We start from the raw sequence: 26,496 nt of genomic DNA on the forward strand, positions 1-26,496 counted from the left end.
TGGGGAGCCGGGCGTGGAAAAATGCTGTTGTCAGAAGCGTTGGAGAAAGAGCTACAATATGGGGCCAGTGGCTCGCTCTCTCATTCATCTGACGGGCTTTTACTGAATGACACTGTACTAGGTGCTCTGTGATACTCAAAAATGAATACAGCACTGTGCTTGCTTTAAATTTGTCTAAGGAAAGATAAGCTATGTATTCAAATAATTAGAATACAAAGTAAACTATGGCTTCTTTAGTGCTTAGGGTGGAATCTGTGGGTTAACATTTGTATGGCTTTGTACTCAAATAAAAAAAGAAAAGTATAGTCTACCTAGTGAGGGCCTCTTCAGTGAATTTATATAATGTTGAAAACAATTCTTAATTTCTTAGAATTCCTTTTTGGGGATTTTATCACAATAAACATATCTGTCACTTCTCTGGTCAAACTAGCAAAATCTATTGCAGCTGGTCAGCAGAAAGAAAAAAAAAGCTCAGGAAATTTACAGAAAATGGATAGCAGAAATTATAGTTTATTTCTATTCAGCTTAAGAATAGTTTGTTTATCCATCAGTCTTTCTCAGAATAGCAGCTTTCCAGCAAGTTTGCCTTGCTTCTGCCATCACTCTCTTGCTCCCCGAAATGGTGGTCTTTGTGAAGACTAGACATAGTGCAGGATAATTGAAACAGACCAGACTTTTGCGTTCAGGGGATTCCTAATCCACACTTGAAACCAAAAAAAGTTTTTGCCCCTCAGTATGTCAGCCCTAAAGCTGTTTTACTGGGGAGGAAAAAAGGGTGGCTGGTTCACTTAGATACTACCCTGACCTTTGCCACCGTATGTACCAAGTGAAAATTAGAGATCATGATAGAAGTGATCGAATACATAAGTGCTGAATGACCCAGAATATATAAACAGCCTAGGAACATGCTGCAGCAAATGCGTTATTCTTAATTTCTGGAAAAACTGAAGCATTAAGAAATCATATTCCCCTCACCTAGAACCCAATCACAGAAATTTGAAAATTGGAAGGGACTTCAGCAGCCATCTAATCCAATCAGAAGAAATGCCCACATAGAATCCTGGGTCCAAGCAGCCCTATTCCCAATCTTATGATGTCACTTCACAGAAAGTTGGGTTGAGAAGGGAGTGAAGCTGAAGATGGGTCTTACCTTGCTTGGAAAATAGACCAGAAAAACTAGCTCCTGAATTACATTTTCAGAACCATAAGAGTTCAGCAAATGTTTATTAGGCATTGAGTTTTTAAAGAAGCTGGCATTGAGCCCGATAAAAATAAGGGAGTGAACTCTATCTTCTTTCCTTTTTTATTTAGTTTTCTGGGGATGAGCTAACTGAGAGAAACCCTAAGTGTATTAAATGCTGCAAGTAGAAAAGATTGCTTTTCTATAAGCAAAAATAACAAAGAGGTATTAGCTGTTGCTGAGTTTGCCATTCTAAAGAAAACCTGCTTTTCTCATCTATATCAAAGTGTCCAAATAGTAATGCTAGTTTAGGGGAAGTGTCCTTGCTTTGTCCATCATTCTTTCTGGTTCGTGTTCTGAATGGAATGATTTCCTAATGCCCAAGTTAAAATTCGTCGGTTTCTCTTAAAGAGCCCTACCTTTTCTCAGTTACAATCTAGGAATGGAGATGACACTAGGCTACTAACCTCAAACCAGTGAAGAGCAGTTCCTGGGGTTTTGTGATAGAAGAAGTCCCTACCGCAGAGTGTCCCCTTTCCACTGAAATCTGTGGCAAAATTCCCAATGATTATATAGCATCATGGTTATTTCTTCTTCATTTACACCCATTGCTGCAAAGAGAGCAGGCTGTTGCTGGAAAATTCACACCTATTACTTTAAGGGAAAAGTCAGTGAAAGAATGGCCAAATCTGCTTCATTGCCAAACTAATTTCAAATCCATTCAAAATAATCTTGGTATAGTAGATAGAGGGCCTGCCTTGTATTATTTTGTGGCATTGGAGAAGTCAAGTATTTCGGTGTCCCTGGGCAACCCTAAGACTAAAAGTTACAAATATACTGTAGATCTGCATCGGTAGAAAGGAATTGCCATAGCAGGAGTGCCTTAAAGTAATGAAATTTCAGTTTGGACCCCTAAAAAAGCAAACAAACCCTGGTTTGTCAGCTCCTACCCTACAACCACGATCTATTCTCCACCCTGCTCCCAACCCCTCCAAGCTCGCATAAATTTCCAAGAGCAGAAGCCTTTTCAGATTGAGGCTGATGAAGAGCAATCTTTAAATTCCTCCATTAATTCTCTGGCCACTTGTTTGGTCTTGTGACTCTGACCAAATCCAGATCAGGTGTGTTTATTTTGGACAGCACAGTGCCCAGTTCTGCTGTCCAAGCATGGCCCTCTGAGATCCGTCTGCAAAATATTAGCTTTTGATATTTTTAAGGAAAGAACAATTTTCACCAGATTTCATGTCTTCGGCAGTTCAGTTGGAAATATAATCATGCAATTTTTGTTTGAAATGATGACCACTTTTCCATTTGCTTGCCTTTCTTACCTCTTCTCCTTCCAATGTTGAGCCCTTTTCTGTTGTTCCCTGGGAGGCAATCACATTAGAGAAATACACATCCAAGCTTTGCTTCAGGTGCTGAGACCAGTGTTCACTCAACCAAAAGAAAATTGTCCTTAAGCTGCGACTATAGGCAGATATGTCCCACTCCAAGACCATATCTGTTGCTTGTCTTTGGGCCACTTTCAAATTATAATTCTCTGAAATTTCCATTCAATAAACCCATCTGTAGGCATCTGAGGCTGCTTAGGAAGAGCACTTTTCCTAGCTGGAAGAAGAGACTGAAGAATCACAAGAAATGACAGCCAAGTGGGACAGGAGAATTTGGAAACATTGGAATTCCTCAGCCAGGTCCCAGGGCTACAGAACTCACAGATTAGAGGGAGAGGATGAATTGATTGGAAGTGAAGGGCACTACAACACTGGATTAGCTATAATGGTGAGCAGTTGGAACCTTGGCTGACTCACTGATTTGCTTAAGGAGTGATCGATCCAGATAGACATTTCCTGTGCCCCTTGGACTTAATGAATTTACACATTATCTGCTTTTTCCTTCCAATTCCACACTCCTTCACCTGCTTCTCAAAGACATAGTCTACTCTTTGGGAGTTTCTTGCTTTTTTAAAAATGTGTTTATTTTGCTGTTTGTACTTTAAAATACTTTTTCTACAAGTACAGATAAGTTCATATATTGCATACTGAGAGTTTGCTTTAAAAGAATAAGTAAGAAGAGTAAACATAATGACCAGCAGATATATTTTAAGAGTATATTGTAGGCCTGTGTCTACTTAGTGACTAGGAAGATAAAAGATTTCTTCCATAGACTGGCGGGGGTGGGGGGAGAGGGGCTCCAAGATTACAAAATCCTAATAACTAGATCCCTAAAATAAGTACAGAAAGGGAATTGGTGAGACCAATTACCCTGGATTTTAAAAAGACAGACCATGATCCTCTATTATAAATTCTCTGAGGACACATACAAAATGGTGCTTCAGTTAGCTGAGATATGAACTTTTAAGATTCTCTTCACCTTTTCCTTCTCTCTTCAATATTTAGTCATAAAAAGGGACAACAATAAAGAGAAATGTAATATTATCTTCTAATTTGTTGAGGGAGTGATAATGGGAAACCACACACACTGAAAACTTGGACTCAATCCCAAAAAATGCCAAGTGAGGTTGTTAAACAGTCTGTTACTTTCTTTTATTGAAGCAAAAAAAAAAATCTTTTGTTGATCTTTGAATATAAAAAACCAGTAAAAACTAATCTATCTCTAAAGACTTGTTGACAAATTTAAATTTAACCTCAGACAGATTGAAGATAGAAATATTAAAATATAAAGAGAGGTCTTAAGTATTTTGAAAGTTGTAACAGAAGTTATTTGGAATTAGCTTTAAAGTGCATTTGTATAATGAAAACCTAAATGGAGATGTGAGAGGTTCCAAGGAATAATGACGACTTAGGAACAGCAAAGAGAATAGAAATAAGGAATCTTCACTGAAGCCCTAGGGAGAGGATGGTAGGAACAAGAATAGAGAAGCAAGTTAATTCAAGTCAAGAACCATTCATTGAACATCTCCTTTATGTGAAGCACTGTTATAGGGCACAGGATAGATAGCTAGGAATAACAAGTTTTTCTCAAATACTTTGCAGTCTATTTGTAGGGGAATGGGAGTGGGATGGAACATACACAAGTAAAGGAGATGCAATGGAGAAATGTGATGAATACATGGGAAAAGGTACAGATAGTGCTGTGAGAAATTCGAGAAGAGATCGATCATTTTTAGTTGAATGGATCAGAGAAGTCTTCTTGCAGAGGGTAGTGCCAGAGTGGCCCTGGAAGAAAGAGTAGGATTTCCTGAGGCAGAGTATTCTTCTACCACAGAATACCATAATAATAGTTCACATCTGTGTATCACTTAAAGATCTACAAAGTACTCTCCAGCAATAATTGCATGGTCCAAATGGTACATCTATATGGTATCCCACTGTAGAAACAAGGCAAAAAGAAGAATTTCTAAAATGTTTTTAATCCAGTGAGAAAAAGAAACATCCCTTAGAAGTCTTTTTGAGATAATTCGCCTGTATATAGTTTGTATCACCAGTTTTTACACTATAACAAAGTTGTTGTCTCTGTGTGGCCTGCAAGAGGATAAAAGTGAGCTCCAGAGAGTGGGAGTAGTAAAAATCCAGAAGCCCCAGGGACCGTCCTTAGTGGGAGAAATCCTCTCTCCCTTTTACCCTTGGGCAGTGTCACAAAAGAAGAAACTTAAGAACTACCAGGGATGACATAAGATCATATGCCCCATGCGGAGTACAAACAGCACATGTACATCACTGATAGTTTTTTTCCCCTGTGTTAGGGAGACATAACCATTTAGGATTTTCAGAGAGTCAAATTACTTACATCATTAAAAAAAATCCAAACAAGAAACATTCCATAGACTCTTATTTATGAACACGAGACTCAAACCTTCGTATATATAATAGTCACCATTTCCCTGGCCATATCTTCCTGTCTTTTGGTTACTGTATAAACCACAAATAGTAATCCTTCTGACCTATTTTCCTATGAGTGCCATACATAGTCGTGAATGAAAATGAAAAGGATAGCAGTTTGCATACATATGCTACTGCAGGGCATGGTCTTGGACCACAGCCTGGGGACGCAAAAAATGTCAGAGGCGAGGTCGGGGCATGGTCCTATCCAGGAGCCAGCGATTCAAAGTCTAGCATCTACTTTTTAAAGACTTACTGAATCATAGAGCCTTAGGATTGGAAGATATCTCACAGGTCATAGAGTCCAACCTTTCCCCGAACAAGAATTCCCTCTACAGCTTTCATGACAAGGTCTTTAGCCACCTCTGGAAGATCTCCAGGAATAGGGATCCTGGAGTCAGCTAAGTGACACAATGGTAGAGCACCGGCCCTGGATTCAGGAGGACCTCAGTTCAAATTCTGCCTCAGAGACATCACTTGCTAAAGGGGCATGTGATCACATGGATGCTAGGAGTGGATAGTCTTCCTTTGTTTGCAGCATAAAAAGGAATGAAAGCAAATGCCTGTCCCCCCTTCACCCCAAACCGGAGTCAGAGAAGCTTAGAATGCTTCCAGACCCTCTCCAGGGACTCTCTGATTCCCCCAACTCCTAGAGCAGCAGGGAATGTCAGAGTATGGGTCTTCCCTGCCTGCTCAGAGACTGATCACTGGCAACAGCTGCAACAACAGCATCTTTAGACATAAAGAAGAATGATGGTCTGCAAGAGTTCATATAAAGATTGGCTTTAGAAGCTTATTCTCCTCCTCCCTGTTTAAGATCAGGATCTTCAGATTTTCAAAATTAACATCTCCAGAAAGGATGCCAACCTAATCAGAATCTCCAGAGCCTTTAAAACAGTTAGCATAAAGGAAGCCATTCTTGGTGCTCAGAGGACAAGTATTTTTACACTGATATGCCCTCCGTTGATATGCTTGCCTCAGCGCTTTTGACAAATCCACAAATTAACTCATAGTCTGCATTTGTAGACTACTTCTGTATAGGGTAATAATAGTAACAGCCTCCATTGTCTGAAATTAATGCAACTGGAAACCTGATCTGGTGCCCAGGATTTGCCAATTTTTTAAACTGTTGTTTATTATTATTGTCATTAGTAGCTACAATGAAAATCCCAAAGAGGAAAAAATTAGTTTCATTCATTCATTCAATAGTCATTAATTATTTACTATGTATCGAGCCCTGTGCTAGGTACTGAGAACCTAAAAACAAAAAGAGGACAAATCTTAATCTTACTCTTTCATTCTACTGAAATGAAACAACACGTTTGCAAAAAATTAAATACAAGTTACAGACAAAGGGATTTCCAAAGGTTCCTGTAGGTTGAGTCACTTGAACTGAGCTTTGAGGAAGCAAAGAGTCTAGCATAGTTCAGAAAGAAGAGCTTAGTAAGTGTGGGTGAAATCAGCTTTAAAAAGGCACAGACTGAGGAGGTAGAATACTGGCTGGGAAGCATGTGTACGTGTGTGTGTGAAAGTTAGGATCGGAACTATGGTCCACTGGTACAGCTGAACTCCTGAATGAAGAAATACTCTTAACCAGTGCGGGCCGTCACTTTTTCTGCCAGTTAGTCTCAGAATGTGGCTTAGAGTTTGGCCCAGAGTCCCACAGCCAATGTGTATCAGAAGCAGAATTGGAATCAGAGTTTTTCTGGCTATGAGGTCAGCTCTAGGGATTGAATACATTTCCCCCTGGTTGGAAGCAGCAGGTGTTCTGGGGGACAGAGTCTATGGTCTTAAATAGAAGTCTGGTGTGGGGGCAGGAAGGGAAATGGGGCGGGTGCTAGGGTGGCTGTCCAGTCTATGATATTGAATTACCTGATAATCAAGGAAAAGATTGACCTTATTATTTAGATTATTCAGGTACTGGCACAATGCTGTCATCCTTACAAATGAGAGTTGTTCCCACTAGCAAAGTTTGGGTAATAATGGTAAGAGAAGTTCTGTGAGAGGAGGATTCTCATGTTAGAAGGAAAACCTTCCTTAAAGACCCAGCCTATATAACCTGGTCTTCTTAGGAAGTTAGGAAGATCTTGAACAGTTCCAGTGTAAGCAGAATTCCTGCCCTGTTGACACATAGGATTTCTTTTTTTTTTTTTTTTTTGCTATATATTCATTGAATCTGTTAGATTTCAAAGAAAAAGGGCTTTGGTGCAATGACTAAAGACTAAATGGAAACAGGCAAATTCTAAAATGAGAAGAAAGATCCCTTAGGTATCATATTCATTTGGAATGAATGTGTGTGTGTGTGTGTGAGAGAGAGAGACAGAGAGACAGAGGGAGAGGAGAGGAGAGGAGAGAGAGGCAGAGAGAGACAGAGACACAGAGAGAGAGAGAGAGACAGAGAGAGAGAGGAAAGAGAGACAGAGAGAGAAAGGAAAAAGAGACAGAGATAGAGAGAGAGAGAGAGAGACAGAGAGACGGAGAGAGACAGAGAGACAGAGACAGACACAGAGACAGAGAGAGACAGAGACAGACAGAGAGAGAGAGAGAGAGACAAAGAGAGAGAGACAGAGACAGAGAGAGACAGACAGACAGAGAGACAGAGACAGAGAGAAAGAGAGAGACAGAGAGAGAGACAGAGAGAGACAAACAGAGAGAGAGACAGACAGACAGAGACAGAGAGACAGACAGAGAGAGACAGAGAGAGAGAGAAACAGAGAGAGAGAGAAAAACAGAGAAAGAGAGAGAGAGGAGAGAAGAGAGAGACAGAGAGAGACAGAGACAGAGAGAAAAAGAGACAGAGAGACAGAGAGAGAGAGAGAGAGAGAGAGAGAGAGAGACAGAGAGAGAGAGACAGACAGAGAGAGAGAGAAAGAGAGAGAGAGAGAAAGAGAGAGAATATTAGGATAGGAAACAAGCACTGGGACTATGGTTTCATTGGTACAGTTGAACTCTTGAATGAAGAAATACCCTTAACCAGTGTAGGTTGTCACTTTTTCTGCAAGTTAGTCTTAGAATGTGCAAAGTTTTAAGAATATTCACCCAAGCAAGGAATATCGCCTTTCAGCAGTAAGGACCCAGGGAATGTTTGTGCCTACTAATGCCAAGAGCTCTCTGTATCTTTGGAGAGACCTCATCCATTTGCCACTGAGAAGTGCTTATGGCTAACTGATATTTGACATAAAACTCCCAAACCTAGCAAGAATGGACTTCATACTACATTACAAAACAACTACCATCAAAAATATTTGGTACTAGTTTAAAAATAGAAAGTCAGTCATTGGTACAGATTAGGTACACAACAAATGAACATAGTCTAATTTTAGATTAAACCCAAGAACCCGAGATTAATGTTAAGGACTTAGTATTCAACAAAATCTTCTGGTAAATTATGAAACAAAATGGCAGAAATTAGACTTAGGGTCAGCATCTCATATAACACACCAAGATTAGTCTCAAATCAATATATAATTTAAATAAAGAACATCATATCATAAAACAAATTAGAGGAGCAAGGAAGAAAGCACCTTTGCCAAGTACAGATAGGAAAAGAGTTTGTAACTAAACAAAGTATAGAAAGTCATACAAGATAAAATGTTCAGTTTTGATCATATACATTTCAAAATGTTGGACATTAGAAAACTTCAACACAATCCTGAGATTGCAAAAAGATAATTCAAAATTAGAAATATGTGGCCAGCTACTCTTAGTAAAAATTGGATATCTGACTAGATTTGTTTTATAAGAGAAACTTGTTGCAAAGATTCTTCCCTTTCCCCCTTTTGAATGTGGTTTTTTTCCTAATTTTAATTTTGCAATCTCAGTTGTTTTCAGCTGTTTTTCATCTATTGTTTTTAAAATTATCTTTTTCAAAGGATATTCAAGGTACTGCGGATAGGTAGTCTCAGAAAGACTTGACATTTAAATATATAGGCATCTGCAGAAGTATAGATTAGGGAAGATGGATCTACAAACTTTGTACCTGAGAACCTAAAAAGACTGGTGAGCAAGATGCAGCATTCTGTGGCCAGTGGTAATCTGAATTACCACATAAAGGATGGGTGATGTCGGGAAGAAAAAGGAGTGGAATTTGATGTTTGGTTCATGTGGCAGAAAAGGGAACTGATCCCTTGGCAATGGCATTAAAGATAAGTTTTCCTGCCCACAACAGTTACCAATTCTCACAGACTATGAGTCTGTGGGCTGTCTTCAAGTATTTGAAAAGCTGACCTGGGGAAGAGGGATTAGACATTCCATGCCCATCTCTCAGAGAATAGAACTCGGTAGAATCTGTAGAAAGCACATTTCCCCTTGATGTAAAGAAAAGCTTCTCTACAATTAAGGCAACCTTAAAAAGAGAGTTTTCCCCATATCTGGAGGAATTTAAGAGATGAATAAGTGGGTAAGTATTTGTAGAAAAGTGCTAGAGAGGATTCTGCTTCAATAGGTGTTAGATTAGCTGACCTCTGAGATTCCATCCGACCAATGTTAACCACTGACTACCCCTTACATGTATCAGGTGTGTGTGTATGCATACATATGCACATGTATGCACATACATCAACACATGTGTATGCATATTTGAGGCAAATTAAATCTACATTATTAACATTTTTTCTCAAGTCTATACAAGCAACAGAATAATGAATCAGGCCTTGATTTATAGTGTTTGTTTACCAATTTCTAAGGTGTAAATGCTCACACTGCAAATTAACAGTTGACTCTTGGGATCCAGTATGAGCTGGCTCTAGCACACCCTTGTGCTTAAACCCTAAGATTCTGATTCTGTGACTTGGCAATCCTAGTCTTTACAGAAAGTCCCAAAAGCCTAAAAGTTTTGAATCATCTTGTAAAAGGCACTCTCCTGATCCAGCATGTTTATTGTCACTGAGGGAATTCTCTGGGAATCCCACAGAGGTAAATTTCTCTGCAAACATGTTGAACAATCCCCTGATTTGCCTCAGGAGGAAGAACTAGGTCTCGCCAAGGTTACTCAAAGTAAACTATGCTATGACAGGAGGAGAAAGCCCCAAGATGGTAAAGTCCTGTAGCCTGTAATGTTACAGTTACATTCTTAGAAAATATCAGGGATTATAAAAACATTCAATGTAAACTGACACAGAAGTAAAAATTCTGGACTTGAGGGTCAGGAAGCGCTAAGTTTGTATACTTCTTCTGACACTGGGTAACCATGGAAAGAACACTTTATAAGTCTCAGTTTTTCTCATCTGTTAAATGGGGGTAATAATACCATTAGGACCTTACAGGGACAGTTGTTGACTCAAATGAGATGACTCCTTAAATAGCACTAATGGAATGTTCATTGTTACTTTTGTTATTCACTATTAATTTTTTTTTTACTATTTTACTATTTTTATTAATTTTACTAATTTACTATTACTATTCCCAGAAATGATGAAATTATACGGTATACAGGTTAAAAGACCTCCACTCAAAGATTGGTTCTAACATTTATTGCCTATGTAATCCTTAGCAGTGAGAGACTTCCATTCTCTGAGCCTCCCACAGAAAACACTTGCCTTCCTCCCTCACAGGGCTTTTTTGAAGAGAGGGCTTTCCAAGTCATAATGTTCCCTATCATGTGAGTTGTCTTAATCCTAATGGCACAAGCCATGAATTCAAACAAGTTCACTCGGGCGCCAATATGGACTCCATCTGTTCTCTGTCTTCTTGCCCACGGCTTCTCCTATATCTTTCTGAGCCAAGTTAAGAGCTGGCTAATCTGGCTCCTATTTAGACTTCTCATTCCCATCTCCCTTTGACATTGCTACCCTCCGTAGGAAATAGAAACAAAGAGAGGCCACCGGGAGAGTTTTGTTCCCATTAGTATTGCTCTAGTCTAGCCCCTTACCACCTTGATATGGTTCATGATAGTCTCCCCTGGCTAACTGGTCTTCCCCACATCAGCCTTGTTATTCGTTTCACTGTGCTGCTCTGAAACCGTGGATGGCTTCCATAACCTACCCCATGGCATTCCGATGACAGTCATGTCTAACTCCAACCTACCAGGGGCAGCTGGTGGCAAATGTAGAATCAGGAAATCCAGCCAAAGTTATTAGTTGTGTGACCTTGAACAAGTCATTCACTAATTCATTTAACTAAGTCATTTTCCCTCAGTTTCCTCAACTTTTTCATAGATGTACCAAAAAAATAAAATAAAAAACAACAAAAACTGTAATCGCCCTGTAATTTTCAGTTGCCCCCAAGATGCTTCTGCAGCTTTCTCTTCTAATATCCACTTTCAAAGTTTTCATCCCTCACAGCCCATTGTACCCATGATCTTCCCTGTCTCTTCCAGTCCTCATTGATTTATCCTCCTTCTAAATTCCTGTAGCACTTCCTGCTTTCAGTACTTTGCATTGTTCCCTTTCTTTTTATTTTTATCCATCTTTTCCCCCCAATTAGATTATGAGCAATTTTGAGCGAGGACTAAGAAACATTTGTAAAATAATTTTTGTTCCTTCCATGCTCACATTAGATACTAAATTAATGCTGATTGGTTGATAATGCAATAAAATCAAGTGTAGGGCAGAATTTGACATAATCAGCATGTCGACTACCCACTCCCTATCCCAGAAAGGCTTCTTTCAGGTCCCAAGTGGACAAATTTACCCCATGAGAGCTGACTTCAGCATTGTTCACCAGTTAAAAATAGTACGGATGCAAAATAAATTTAAAGGAAAGCCATAGTATCCAAAATGCTATATATAAAGATACGGCATGTGTGATTTTATTTCATAATAATAATGCCTTAAATGTAACCTGCTCTGTACCAGGGCAGAGTACATTCTATATCTTTGCACTATATTGCTTTCATTCATATTCCTTCTCTACATAAAAATAACCTCCCCTCAATTCTTCCTGTCCCCCACTCCTCCACCACACCCAGGGATTCTTTAGTGAGATATTTTCTCTCTAAATGTTCATGTGGCACCAGCCCAATCCCTACCACTTTCCCCTCCTTCCTTCAACATCAGCTAATTAATGATCAGGAAGCAGGAAAAGGATATTTCTCCCATGTGCTGTTATAAGGACTAATTACCAACATTCTCACATTAGAGGCACGCCGGCCTTCCTCCCTCTCCATCATCCTCTTCCTTTTCATCCCTGATTTGTCCTGTTTCTCTCCCAGACAGCCTCTTGCCTCAGGCTGGGAGTTCTCTATTACTGTTTCATCTCTTTTCCATACCTCTGGATGTGACTGCAGCCAGAAACTCGGGCCAAAACCAGCAAATTTATCACCAGGATAATGACAGCAAGCTGCATGCTGAGTGAATTCTGAAATCCCCCTCAACTCCTTTTTTTGCCAAAACCTGTGGAGTTGCAGGATCCAACATATTATTGAGACTGTTATCTGCACATGAAGAATGACTCCACTGGAAAAAAACAATTTGGTACCAGCCGTGGAGCTATTTTTAGACACTTGTTTAGTGAGATTTCAGAAAAGAGAATTAGCCATGTGGCGGGAGAGGCTAGCCAAGTCTCAAAATCCTGTTTTGCTTAACTACAATCTAAAACTATCTTGTCCACATGTCACATTACAAAAACCCAGCTTTTTTAAAGGAATGCCTCATTGTTCTGAGAGTAAACATTTATGTTTGTGGAGTTTATAGAACTGGCATTCCCAATGGCTAAATTCCCCTATTTATTTACATGACTAGTTCTTCACTGGCCTACGACTGCAAATTTCTCTGAATCCTGCCCCAGACTTCCTTGGCCATCTGCCTTGTGGGAACCCTATTCAAAGAAATCTCCACAGACTCAAGGAGAAAGGAGACTTGGGAGTTTGCAATGAGAACTCAAAAAGTTTATGGTCCAGTAAATGCACCTGTTATGTGCAAGATATTAGGCTGGGCACTGTGTGAAAAAAAAAACAAACATATTCTCAAAAAACATTGCAGCTAGTTGGTGGGATAAAACATTGATACATGAAGAGATAATTACTAAAAGTCAATTTATTCTAATGAGTATTACCAAATGAGAAGGAAAAATCCATTTTAACTGAGCTAACTAAGGTTTCTAGTTTGCCATCTTCCTGATTGGCAAACTTGGACCCACTCATCCTTGGCCCTATTACTTATTAAGCTATAGATAATACTGTCAGAGAGATGAGAATTCTCTATTACTGAGCACATAGGATGCTCTCTTCTATTCACCCTCTCTCCTTTCCTCTCCTCAATTCCACTCCCCATCCAGAACTCAACAAAATATCTCTTATTATTCAGAATTACTTTTCATACCCAAGGAATGCCATTTATATACTCTTTAAAATATTTTTCCTAATTATGTATATAGATAATTTTTAACATTTATTTTTAAAATTTTTGAGTTTCAAATTCTCTTTTTCCCTCCTTTCTTTTCCACCACTCCACGAAGGTAAAGAGGATATTATAACCTGTATATGAGTGAACATGCAATACATACTCCTATGTTAGTCATGTTGTAAAAGAGGACACAGACCAAAAAAGAAAAAATATCCCCTAAAAGTAAAAAATAGTATGTTTTGATTTGCATTCAGACTTCATCATTTCTTTCTTTGAAGGTGGATACTATTTCTTATCAAGAGTTCTTGGGAATTGTCTTGATCATTTTGTTGGTGAGAATAGTTGTCACTCTCGGTTGGTCATTGTATAATATTGCTTACTGTTACATATCCTTTTTCTTGCCCTAGGTCCTAAATAATGCTTGATAAATCTCTTTTGGTAAGACACTCATAAGAAACTAGAATAGATGTGGACAAAAGCAGCTAGGGAGGTACTAACTGAAGAATAAAGGAAGGAATGAGGAAGGAAAGTGGAGAAGAGTTGTTGGGAACAAGGAGGGTGGAGGTAATAAATGTCTTGAAATGTTTGAAAGACTGACATGTGAAAGAGAGGTAAGAGTTAACTTGATTTTCTGCAGAGAACAGAATGGAGGAATGGCAAGAGAAAATTACAGGAAGCCAGAATTTGGCCCAGTATTAAGAAGTACTTTTCTAACAAAGTACTTTCTCTTTTATAATAAAATAGCCTTCTTACAAGACAATAAACTTCTGTCTCTAAATATTTTCAAGCAGAGGCTAAATTCAATCAGGGTTACTGTAGGCTAGGTTCTTAAATTGAAGGTGTTGGACTAAATATTACTTGTACATATGTATACGTATACATATATACATATATATATATATATATATACACACACACATTATGTATACATGTAAACATATCCCTTCAAACTCAACTTCAGTGATTCTGAATGTTACAGAATGTTCTGCATCATCTCCCATGGTTATTCCATATCCTAATACTTTGTTATATTGTTCAACTATAGACCTTTCTTGAATGCATAAAGTGTTAAGAGATTTATGCTAGACTAAGGAGCAGTAAATATTCCACCATTTCCTGGAACATTACCCTGGTCACTTCCTGCAACTAGAATATCAGAGGCAGATTGCATTGACATTTTAACCACTAGTATATTTGCTAAATCAATCTCAATAAAGAAACCTTCAATCTCATTGATTTACCTCACATACAAAAGCAATCATGAATTCTTAGGGTGGAGAGGTACCGTGGGGTCATCTGGTCCAACCTCCCACCAAATGTACAAATTCCTTCTATAACCTCTCTGATTCATTTGAGATTTCTTGGAAGATATAGAAGAAGAAATAATCCCATTTGACAGCTCCCTGATAATAAACATCCAGTAAAGCATAAAATGAGGAGATGTGTGCTCATCCAAGGTGTTTGATGCTCTTTCAAAAGAGGTCCACATTAAAGAGAAATTCCTTATGGTTGGTGAGGTGGATAACATGGTGCTGATTGCATCAATCCTCAGAATATTGCTATCTCTTGTCTGGATTTTAACATGTATATTTGAAACTTGTCCAACAGTATGTATATCTGGGATAAACAATGCAAATGGTCAATGAGTTAAGCAAGGGGAAAGAAGCCTAGATTACTTTAAGAAAAATGCATTAGCTCCAGATTGCCCACAAAAGCAAAGGCCCATCTTTTACTATTAACCTTCGCTTGATAGTGCTCTATGATAAGGAAGTATAGAATTCTCTACTTTATAAGAATTAAACATGAGTATCACACCGAGGGCAATGAAGGTGCAAATGGTAAGTGTGAGGAGTTCTGAAGAATGGGAGTAAGAGAAACTATCAACTAATTATGTCCCAAGAAGATGAGCTGGTCATGTGGCCAGAATAAAAGATAACAGATGCATAGTCAAAGTGCTTCACAGACGACCTAAAGATAATTGGAGAAAACCAAGGAGGCTGTAATGTAAAACCAAGGATCCCCTGTAATGAACTTAGGGAAGGAAGTGGACAAGAATAAGCAGTCACGGATGGTTTGCATTCTACATCGTGGAAGGGATCTCCTGAATCAATGAATTTGCATATCCATTTGAGTAACAACCCTCATAGGTCATACTGCTGCCTCATACATTTGCAGCAATAGAGAACTCATCGCTTTCAAAGAAATACACAAAGTTAGACAGTTTTAATTGTTAGGAAATTCTTCATGCTGATTCAAAATCTTTTGCCTGGTCTTAACTTTCTATAGCAACACAGAAAAAGTCTGATATCTTTCCCACATTAAAAAATCCTTTAAATATTTTAAAAGAGATAGTATGTCCTCCTTAAGTCTTCTCTGGGTTCAGTTTCCCCAGTCCCTCCAAATATTTTACATATAACTTGGCAGTTCATCCCCTTCCTTTCTTGATATCCTTCTCTGGACATGTTCTAGCTTGCCAGTCTCCTCCTTGGGGAGATTTGGACACAGGCTACAGATGCATTCTGAATACTTTAAAATATGATGGATCTATAGCCTCCATTGATCCTTCCAAATACAATATTTCTATTAATGTAGACTACAATTGTGTCATAGCTTTTGTAACAGCCATATCTGTGGGTTCACACTGAGCTTGTGGACAACTCAAAACCCTGGGTCTCTTTTTCCTTAACAACAGTTCATGTGGTTTCATGGAAAAAATGGAATTTGATCTGGATTTCAGTTCTCTCTCATCCCAAGGATGAACAAAAGACCCACATCCTATTCCTCCCTCAATAATAACACACAGTGATGACATCTTGGAAGTATATCACTAATATAGACACAGGCTCCAGCTGAGCCATTTGTAAAGAGCTGACTGATGCAATTGAATCCAATGAATGTAAAACATATTTGTAGTGACCCTCTTGAGTTTCCTGGCTTTGTTGTCACTTCCATTGCCAGTTTTGTCAGCTCCCTCCTGGACTAAGAAACATAACCCTTCTTTTTGTCTCCACCTGACATCTTTTTTAGAAGGTTAGAGGCTTCTCAGTCTGATGCATCTTTCCAGAACTTAGGTTAACTCACTAATACTTTTGCCACTTGTTTCTTTAACAGGTCATCTAAAAGAAGAAATTAGCCAACGGCAGATGCAGCGGGTTGCTTTAAGTGAGTAAAAGTATGTGTCTGTTGTGTCGGGGCGGAGGGTTAATATGATATCATGCCACCTGGCCGGATTACAGGGATATATATGTAAAAGGGCTTCCATAAAACAAAAAATAAATGCATAAAGTTCATTTTACTGGGCTACTGGCAGAGCCAGGTGTAGGCAAAATTGTGAAAAAGACATGTTCTGTTTTCTGTGCCATACTAACTCTCACCATGCATCATCCAGTGTCCTTTGGCTGCTCAGGTTTCCCAGTGCAGTATGACCCATCCTGATTTACTCCTCCTTAAGCAGCATCATTTCACATTACTGACATTTTTTACCCAACATGGATTTTAAAAACAAAAAACAAAAACACATTCATTATTTCCTGGGGTGCTTTATACCTTATTCTCTCATTTTCAAAGCTATAGATAGTTGATTACTAGTCTACTTTTGAGGCATGGAGTGTGTAAATGAGGCATAGATAGCTTTCACCATCCCATGTGCACTTTGGCAATGGCCTCCTGGAAAAAAATATGCTCAAGTTTTTATTTGTTTATTTGTTTAACCAAAGTCACAGAGGAGACTAGAAAGATCTTGGTGAGCTGGTGGGAAAGATATTTGGGGGCAGATGATGAGGTCCTTTAATCATTCCCTGCTCCTTTTCTTGACTAAGCCACAGCACCAATGCTAAGTCATTTGAAGAATTACAATCAATTGAAAAATTGAAATCTCCTGGTTAAAGGATTCTATTTTACAATTCCCTGCCTAGGACTACTTCTTATAACTACAAAACAAAAGTCTTCAAGGTCAAAAGGATAGAAGAAGGACCCGAACTGTACCAGGAATGATTTACCTGAAACTAGCAACTAATAGTGCTGTGAAGAGCTTCTGTTATTTTCTTTTATTAAAACCAGTAATGATTGTCAGTAAGGTAGTAATAGATAGGATGCAATGTGAACAATAAGAAGCCTAACACATTCTGGTCACAGCTCTAGGGATCACACTGTTCCAATATGCTTTAAAAAAGAAATGGGATGTCAGTCTCTTGACCATCTTCTGAGAGGAAGCTGCTACCCTGGACTTGTAATTGTAATACAAACCAATGAGTTTCTTAAGTTTTGAACAGACTTAGCTGATTGTTTTTCCCCAGCAAAAGGTGAGTTCTTTAATAGAGAGAAACTGACCTCAAAATGTTGGGCTCAGGAAAGGTTCAAAGCAGACTAAGGTAAAAAATGACTCTTATGAGCTCTCTTTCTGTCCCTAAGCTCTTAAGTGCTAGGCAGTAATTCCCCAAAATCAGCTACAACAGCTCCATTATGACAGTTCTATGGGTAAGGTCCTCCTTCATGTAACATCTGGCCTCCTCTCATAGGCATTTAATGAGCCCTTGTCATAGAAAAACAATGATGTGGAAAATACCATTTGAAATAACTGTATAAGTAGTTTGCGTTTAAGACAGGGTAAACCTTTTCCTTGAGGAGTAAGGAGCTCCATCCTTCCTTTCCTTCCAACTCCCCATCCCCCTGGGAGGCCTGGCCAATTCAGCAGAGGGACTGGAACTGCTCAGGCAGATTTTCTCCCCTGCCTGGAGCAGACCTGGGCTTTTGGAAAATTGCTGCATGTTTCCAATCACAGGCTCCAGGCCACACAAATATTTTCCAGACTCCCATTGCTTCATTAATGCCCCATTTTCAAGGTCCATATTGCCTCCTATCCTTTATATTGTAAACTAGGGCTCCTTATTTGTCTAGTTATCATGCTCCAAGCCTCCTTCTTCCAAATGACAGCAGGTGTCAAGTTCAGGAAGGCTCAGATTTGCTTGAAGTAATCAGGAAACTTCAAACAGAAAGCACTTTGGTTGGCAGTCTAATTAAGAGCATGTTGAAATACCTATTTATTTTAAAAACCATACTATCCCAATTAGAAAGGAAGTGTTAACATCTCCCAGCTGCCATTTTGAGATTAAATGCCTTGTTATAGTCCAAACACTTTAGGTTATTTGATTGAGATTTAAAAACACCATTGCTCACATTTCCCAGGTGACCACATTTCAGAAGTGAATTTTGCTTATTGAAGAAAACTGCTTAACTTAATAAATTGTTTATATATTAGTTTTCTGTTTTAACCCTCACCTTTCCAGCTAGCATTTGGGCAGAAGGCTGGGGACAGAAGACTTCTTAGAAACCCTAGCAGCAAATGAATTTGGGACCTATGATACTCCTCAAGAGCCAAATTGGCTTCAGGCATAGGAAATGAATCAGTGACTAAATACAGTATTTACTCCTTTTTTATTTCCTTGCCTTTCTGCTCATTTTTCATTCCTTTCCAATTTTTCTTTTTATGTTTATTTTGCCAACTTCTCTTTTTTACTTTCCATAATCCTCCATCTTCAATATTTTCCCCTTTTCCTTTTATCATCTGTCTTGATCCTTCCATCTCCTTTCTCTTAATGGCTGACTGGATTTTTTTTTCTGTCCCTGTGTACAAACCAATTCATTTGTATATGTTGTACATGTGTATTGGCAACCCCCCAATAACACTGCCCTAAACAATGTTATTTCCCAGTAACATCATTGACATATTGTAATCAAATCCCTCTATAATGTAACAGACCTCTGTGGTAACCAGCTGCCCAAGAAGCACATCAAACATTCATCAGTGAACCTAATGTTGCTTTAGATATTAATTTGGTTTTGATTTTTATGGCTCTGTATACATGTAGGTACCATCTGAGTACACTGGCACCTGAGCATACATGTGTGCACACACAGAGACACAGAAATTTTGAATTTTAGTAGGAAACAATTCCCAAGGAAATAAGTCTTGAGTATGAAAGCTTAAGCATCAGTGGCAAACCAATGGGAAAAGGACTCTTCCAGTGGTTTAAGCAGCCTCCATCTGACCTTTGAGACTAGCCACATGCATGAATATATATGTTGCGTGCATGTTCCCTTTTTAGTGATCAAGTCTAAATTAGCATGTACTTTGTTTAGGACTCCACCCAGGAAATCTCTCAGAAAATATAAACTTTACATCCTACACTAATTCCTTAAAAAGACAGTCACAGCATCTGACATAAACTATAGAGTACAGTTTAAATCAAATGAGAATATAATTCACAGTAATTTGCAGTAGTAATGGTAGTGACCACATTTGATATGATGGTTAAACCTATGGAGAAACATGTGACCATTGTCAGCTCTTTCTAAGGGAATGGTTTAAGACCAATTCTTAAAAGTACAGTAATAGAAAAAAGGGGTAATGACTACTTAAAATTGGGTACTAAGTCACAAGCCGATACATGAAAAATTAAGGAAACAACCAAAAACAAATGGATACTAATTTACATTTTAGCTGATTATCACTGTTTGGTTCAAGTTAAGTCTGACCAAATTCAGTGGCATTTGTTTGTTTTATTATTTTCTCCAGATCTCCATACTGTTTTGTTTGTGCAGTATTAGTATACCTGAAAATAATTGTCCTGGATAGAGTAGAATGTAATAATGCCAAGTGAGAGATAGTAGTCAGCCATAAATACTTATTGAGACCATCTACAATGTGTAATATACTGTGAAAGCAACTATGAAAAGAATCAATCAAAAACCATTAAAAACTATGCTAAGTATCGGCTACATAAGTATAAAGAGCAAAGTGATCCCTACCCACAATGATTTCATTTTAACAAGTGAGAAAAGTATATATAATACATATATGCCCAAATACAAAGATAATAGAGACAGAGAGAGGAAGAGGGAGAGGGAGAGAAAAAGGAAAAGGAGGAGGAAAAGGAAGACAAATAAAATAAAATACAAGGTACTTTGGAAAGAAGGGTACTGACAAGCCTGGGAAAACTTAATTAAAAAAAAATACCTGAAGTAAAAATTAGAGGAAGAAAGGGACTATGTAAAGAGGAAATAAGGAGAGTATATTCCAGGTATGGAAAAAGTCAGTCCAAACACATAATAAAGAGATGGAGTATCATGTGTAAGAAACAGAAAAGGCGCTATTTTATCTGCGGTTTCAGAGTCCTGGTCACATTTCTACTTGAGGAAAATTACATTTGCATAGATTGGAGTGGGAAGAGTCTTGAGTCAGGGAGACCAATTAGGAAAACAGCTATTACAATAATCTAGACAAAAAATAATGAAGATGGGTTAAATGTAAGAAATACTGTGAAGGCAAAAACATTTAGATCCAGGAACTAGAAATGTGGGATGATGAGGGAAAATAAGGAGCCAAGGATAATGCTGGGATTATGAATCTGAGACATTGGAAGGATGGTGGTTATCTTTAGTAGAAATAGGGAAGTTTGGAAGAGGGGAAAGATTGGAGGAAAGATTGGAGTTCAGTTTTAGACTTGTTCAGACATCAATTTTGAAATATTTGGGAGGCAAATTATGATTCAGTACTGAAACACAAAGGACTGAGGAATCTGGGAGTTGTCAAGAGTTCATGAAAAAAACATAGATGAGAATCTATATCTGGGAATTATCAAGAGTTCATGAAAAAAATATAGACAGAGAAGAGACGTGGGTCTAAGACAGAACCTTAGGGACCATCCACAGGCATGGTGAGTATGATGAATCAGGAAGGGAAACAAAGAAGGAACAAGCAGGGATGGAGCAAAGTAGGAAAGAGTATTATTACAAAAACAGAGAGAAAAGAATATCCAGGAAAATAGATTTATCAATGATGTCAAATGTAGCAGATAGGTGGAAAAATATTAGGGGAGCCATAATGTCTTAAGTAATAAGAAGCAGTGTGGTAAGCTCCCTTCCATGAACTCCTCTAAACAGATCTAGAAAATCCAGAAAAAGTCACAGTGAGTCATGTGTCCAGCCAGCTCAGCATAAGGAGACAGAGAAGTCTGCAGACAGTGGGGATGGGCTAGGCCAGGAGCACACTGTCCACAGAGCTCTGCAGGGTTAGAATGTGCACCAGGTCATATAAGGATTCCATCAGACATATCAGGACGCCTTGATAAGGATAGGTGTGGACTAGTTCACAGATCTCAAGCTTGTCCCTGAGATCCTGCAATAATACAACACTCAATATCCCAAGAAATAGCATAACACTCACCATTCCAAGGACCAACCCAGACCTACCTTCCAGTAGTGTCACAGAGTTCATTCCTAAAATCAAGTTTGAATTTGGGAAGCCACGTGGAAGAATGGATGAATAAAAAGAACGCCACTATAACAAGCTATTTTGGTGACAGAAATATTTCAGACACAAACAGAAAAAAAACCTAACTCCAAAACATCTACAGACAAAGACTCGGAGAAAAACACAGTTTGGCCACAAAATCAAGTAGAATTCTTGGAAGAGATGAAGCTCAAGTTTAAAAAAACGTTAAAAGATATTTTGCTTTGTTTTGTTTATAAATGGAATAAGACTTAAGGGGGAAAAATTTTAGAAAGAAAATGAGAAGAATCAATAAGGAAATGAACATCTTAGCCCAAATGATACAAAATCTTGCCTGAACAATCTCCCTGAAGATTAAGAAGAATGAAATAGAAATTAATTATTTCATAAGGCAACAAGACAAGAAAGTCATAAGACTGAAAAACAAAACTAGCATAGCAAAAACAATTGACCTTGAAAACAAATCAAGGAGCACAAAATTAAGAACCATTGGACTATCTAAACACTATGACCAAAAGAGAGAGAGAAAAAAAAATCCTCAAATTTCAATAAATATTAAAAGAAAATTACTCAGATTTCTTAAGGCAAAATAAAAATAGAAAGCTCCTACCAGTCATACCTCTTTAAAAGAACTACAGAATGAAAACTTTCAGAAACATCATAGAGAAAATCCAGAGATTTCATGTCTGTCTATCCATGTGTCCATCTATCAATTATCTATCAGTCTGTCATTTGTCTATATCTAATTTTTTTTTTTTGAGGCTGGGGTTAAGTGATTTGCCCAGGGTCACATAGCCAGGAAGTGTTAAGTGTCTGAGACCAGATTTGAACTCTGGTCCATCTGTCTATATCTAAATCTATCTACACATACATATAAATACACATACATGCATACACATATATATACACACATACATGCATACATATATATATATATATATTTCAATCAGTCAGAAAGAATTCAAATTCTGAAGAACCTCAGAAATTATTTAGGATCACAAATGACTTGTCAGCCACTACTATAAAAGAGTACAGAACTTGGAATATGATGTCCAGAAGACAAAAAAAATGAACAAGAATAAATTACCCAGCAAAATTGAAAATGATGTCACAGTGGGGAAATGGGACTTTTAATAAATTAGAGAACTTCCAAATATTCCTAATGAACAGACAAAGCTATGGAGAAATACTGATGATCAAACACAAGAGTAAAGAGAAACATAAAAAGGTAAACATTAATGTACAATGATAAAAGACCAAAAAAGGATAAATGTATTGCATTCAGATATGGAGAGATGATATATATGTCAACACAATTCATAGGGGGAATCCAATTAGACAAAACCTGGGAGTGGTTCTATTGTTTATTGCTGTTAAGAAAAGAATGAAAAGGGAGAGGAAGTGGAATACATTGGAAAAAGCAGGGAAGGAAAAAGAAGGTTAGGGGAAATTATCTCATAACTGAGGTAGGTATATATTAGTAGACATCTATTAAACAAAGATGGGGTGGGAATTCACTTAGAATAGTCTCTTTTTTTTTTTTTCCAGTAAAGAGACAAGAATCTTAGCTGAGAGAGGAAGGCTTGAGTAAGGAAGAGAAGAAAAAGCAAAAAGATCTTGCTTTTGAGACTCTTATAGTCTAGTTGGGGACATAAATAGAATAAAAGTAGCCATTTCATGTATTTAAATTTTATAGTACTTGATTAGAAGTCTTGGAATTCTCCATTGAAATATCTTGATGCATTGGAGGTGATCCTGGGTTCTTGAAGACTAGACAGTAGGGACGTAAGGTCAAGTACCAGCATGGGTATGCTGGGAAATATTTAACAGTGATCTCTCCAGAAAAAGAAAATATAACCAGGATACATGCTATATTATACTATATTATTAACACTTTGTTAAGCCTCAATAATCAACAAAACAATCAACCCAGCCAATTTGTGAGAGGTGGAAATACTCAAATTAATCATTAAAAAATTGTTTCTCTAGACATTTTCAGCTAGTTCCAGCAGTCCTAAGTATAGTGGTAATGTAGAGCCTCAGGAGAGTTTGCTAAGGGGATAGGGGAATACCTCTCAAAAAATCTCTACTATTTTATTGAAAATAATGAATCTGTTTTAATTATGTGCACACGCATAAGAAACTCAAGGATTTATTTTCTTTGGTTTGACTAGGTGTCTTCATTTTATTCTTACATGTGTATTTTTCCTTTAAAGTCGAATAGAATGTATGGGAAGATTTACTGTAAGCAAAGGATTTGAAAAGGGTTGTGAATCTTTGCCCTAATAGATCCCACCCACCAAGCAAGGACTGGCCCCAGGACACACTAAGTCTTTGTTTAAAGCTCTTCATCACAGAGACTCATCATTATCCTTTCTCTACATCCAATTTTGGTAAACTGCAGGAAATGAAGTCTTTAGTTAACAATTCACAAAGACCAGATCCCTTCACAAATGATTGAAATATTGAAATAGGATTTATATCCTACCTGCTTCTAAATTATAGTCTGTGGACTAAAATTCAACAATTCAACAAACATTAAGTGTTTACCAAGTTCTCTGTGACATTTTAACATGAAACAGATTATAGCTGAAATCAAAAAGAATGACTGCTTTCAGACCCCACAACTAAGCAGATTACTACCACATTTTAACAATAAATTTCACTCCATTTTCTAGCTACTAAGATAGAAAGAGGAATTATACATTTTCATTTTTTGACAACCAGCAGCACACAGTTCATGTACAGAAGCAAATGTTTTCTAGAACTAAACCTGTGCCATAGTTTATTATAGGGATCCTTGTGTGAAGGACGTTGGGTGACACAGTGAACAATATCTTCAACTGCAATTTTACAAAAGATACAGAAACGCTGTTCAAGCGGAGGATCCTTTTATCAGTCCTCCATAAAAGCAGAAGGCGTGACATTAAAACATAACTCCATAAAGACATTTCTGTGACAGGGTGAGATAATATGACTCACGTATTCTGCTTTCTGAAGGTCTAAGTTAGACTCTTAGCTCAGTGCCATTATAGAATTCCGCAACTTGTTCATCACCAATACCATTCTCCACAGTGAATGTCATCCTTCAGAGAGAGACGAAGGTCCCTTGTTTCCAGACTTGTGATTTGCCTTGGCCACGTGTAATTCCCTCCCTTACTAGCATTGTACTATAAGTCTGTGTCCACCTCCTCCTACACTCTGTATTTGTGAAAAGGTATGTCCTTGGACTTGAGGAGTAGCTATTATTTTTTGCTATGCCTTTTCAGTTAAAAAAAGAAAGAAAGAAAGAAAGAAAGAAATGAATATCCTGGCTATTGATCCTTTGTTTTCGAATGACTTCTTGGGGTGATATCTTGGCTCATGGGTGAATTTAAATAAGGAAGAGTTGCATAGCCTTGCTCTCTCTTACAGCTTCATTAAAGTGCAGTTAGCAGAAAAGAAATCAGAATCTGACCAAACTCTTAAATGCAGCTGCTTTCATGGATATTGGAACACAAATTTTCTCTTCCACCTCTTCCTCATGGGAAGTCTTCACATGCTTGGGGAAGACATCCCTCTGACTCACCAAGAGGTTTGAGGATTATCACTTACTCTCAACCTGGTTTAGCTTGGATGATTTACCAAGGTATGGCTGCTGTACCCACTACAGTTTATTGAAGTCACAGGTGAGAGCTGGTGAGAGATGGTCAGCAAAAGTGGATGAGCAGCCCTGAAAAAGGCTTGGCAAGACTCACACCAGAGGTGCTAGTTGTCTCTGAACAAGTCACACACGCCTTGGCTAATTATTAAGGGGAAGTCCAACAGAAAGGACTTTTAAGCTCGTTTTTAGGAAGATAGTTACTCCTAGGATTATTCCTATGACTTTGAAAGTGGTGGTAACTGCCCCTTTGTAGATCCAAACTCCCAGTACCAGTGTGAGTTGGGCAAGTCATCCCCACGTGGACATTATAGGTGTACTCCATTCTTTTCATTTAGGTGCATGTGTTTCACTATTAGTATAGCTTAAAAGGAAATCCATCACTCTGGGCCAGTAGCATCAGGAGATAAATTTCCTCAATCTCTATCACTTCTACTTCAGTTATTGCCCAAATTCTATACTTTCCTCATGTTCTCTACAGGAAAGGAAAGGATGAAGATGGGAATAAATGATATGAAAATAAAACATGTGTTCCCTAGATTGTCCAGGAAATATCTTGCCAGATATATTTAATTCCTTCTTTGAGCCTTTGCAGAGGTCCTCTCTCTTCACAGGGATCCACTCTCTTCACAGAATCTTCTCTCTTTGCAGGGATCCTTTCTCTTTGTGGGGATCATCTCACTTCATAGAGATTCTCTCAAATATTCCTCATTTGGATTTCAACCAGAAGTTGATAGACCTAAAGCACAGCTCTGACAATCCTGAGCTTAAAAAACTCCACTTGCTCCCTTTTGCATCTGTGATAAGATACAAACTACTCTGACTTTTACAACTCATCAGTCTGTCTTTTGAGGCTTATTACTCTTCCTTACAAACTCCACACTCCATCCCATCCAGGCCATCCCTCATCCACAATATCCTATCTCTCATTATTTTATATAGACTATCTTCTTTATAATCCCTTTTCCCCTTGGCTTCATGAGTTAACAGATTTCCTTATAGGCTCACCTCAGAGGTCACTTCTTACAGGAAACTTGTCCTAATCGCCAAGCTTCCATCATGCTGCACAAATCATTTTGTCTTTACTTTGTAAACGTTTTATATTTATTTTTTTTTATGTGCTTATAGTTTTTCTCAAAAGAGCATAAACTTCTTGAGGTCAGGGACTATTTTTTTAAGAAAATTCTTATTAAATGATAAATGAACAATTGTACATTCTGTAACAACATATTGCTTTTTTTCTTTTCTTTTTTTTTTTTTTGAAA

General features: G+C 38.0%; 1 protein-coding gene and 1 long non-coding RNA gene across 3 annotated transcripts in view; one reads left to right on the forward strand and one right to left on the reverse strand.

Moving 5' to 3' along the window:
• The window catches only part of LOC141566457 (uncharacterized), a 287,659-nt gene extending 275,344 nt beyond the window's left edge, over positions 1 to 12,315 (reverse strand). The window contains exon 1 of the long non-coding RNA XR_012489320.1: positions 12,227 to 12,315. This is a non-coding gene — a long non-coding RNA (uncharacterized LOC141566457). The remainder of the gene's footprint in view (positions 1 to 12,226) is intronic.
• KIF6 (kinesin family member 6) overlaps positions 1 to 26,496 on the forward strand; it is a 466,898-nt gene that overhangs the window by 375,128 nt on the left and 65,274 nt on the right. For both annotated transcript variants that reach the window (XM_074311016.1, XM_074311015.1), the window contains exon 16: positions 16,413 to 16,463. In XM_074311016.1, the coding sequence (XP_074167117.1) occupies positions 16,413 to 16,463 (51 nt within the window). The remainder of the gene's footprint in view (positions 1 to 16,412; positions 16,464 to 26,496) is intronic.

Source organism: Sminthopsis crassicaudata, chromosome 4 (assembly GCF_048593235.1).
Source record: "Sminthopsis crassicaudata isolate SCR6 chromosome 4, ASM4859323v1, whole genome shotgun sequence".
NCBI classification, from domain to species: Eukaryota; Metazoa; Chordata; class Mammalia; order Dasyuromorphia; family Dasyuridae; genus Sminthopsis; species Sminthopsis crassicaudata.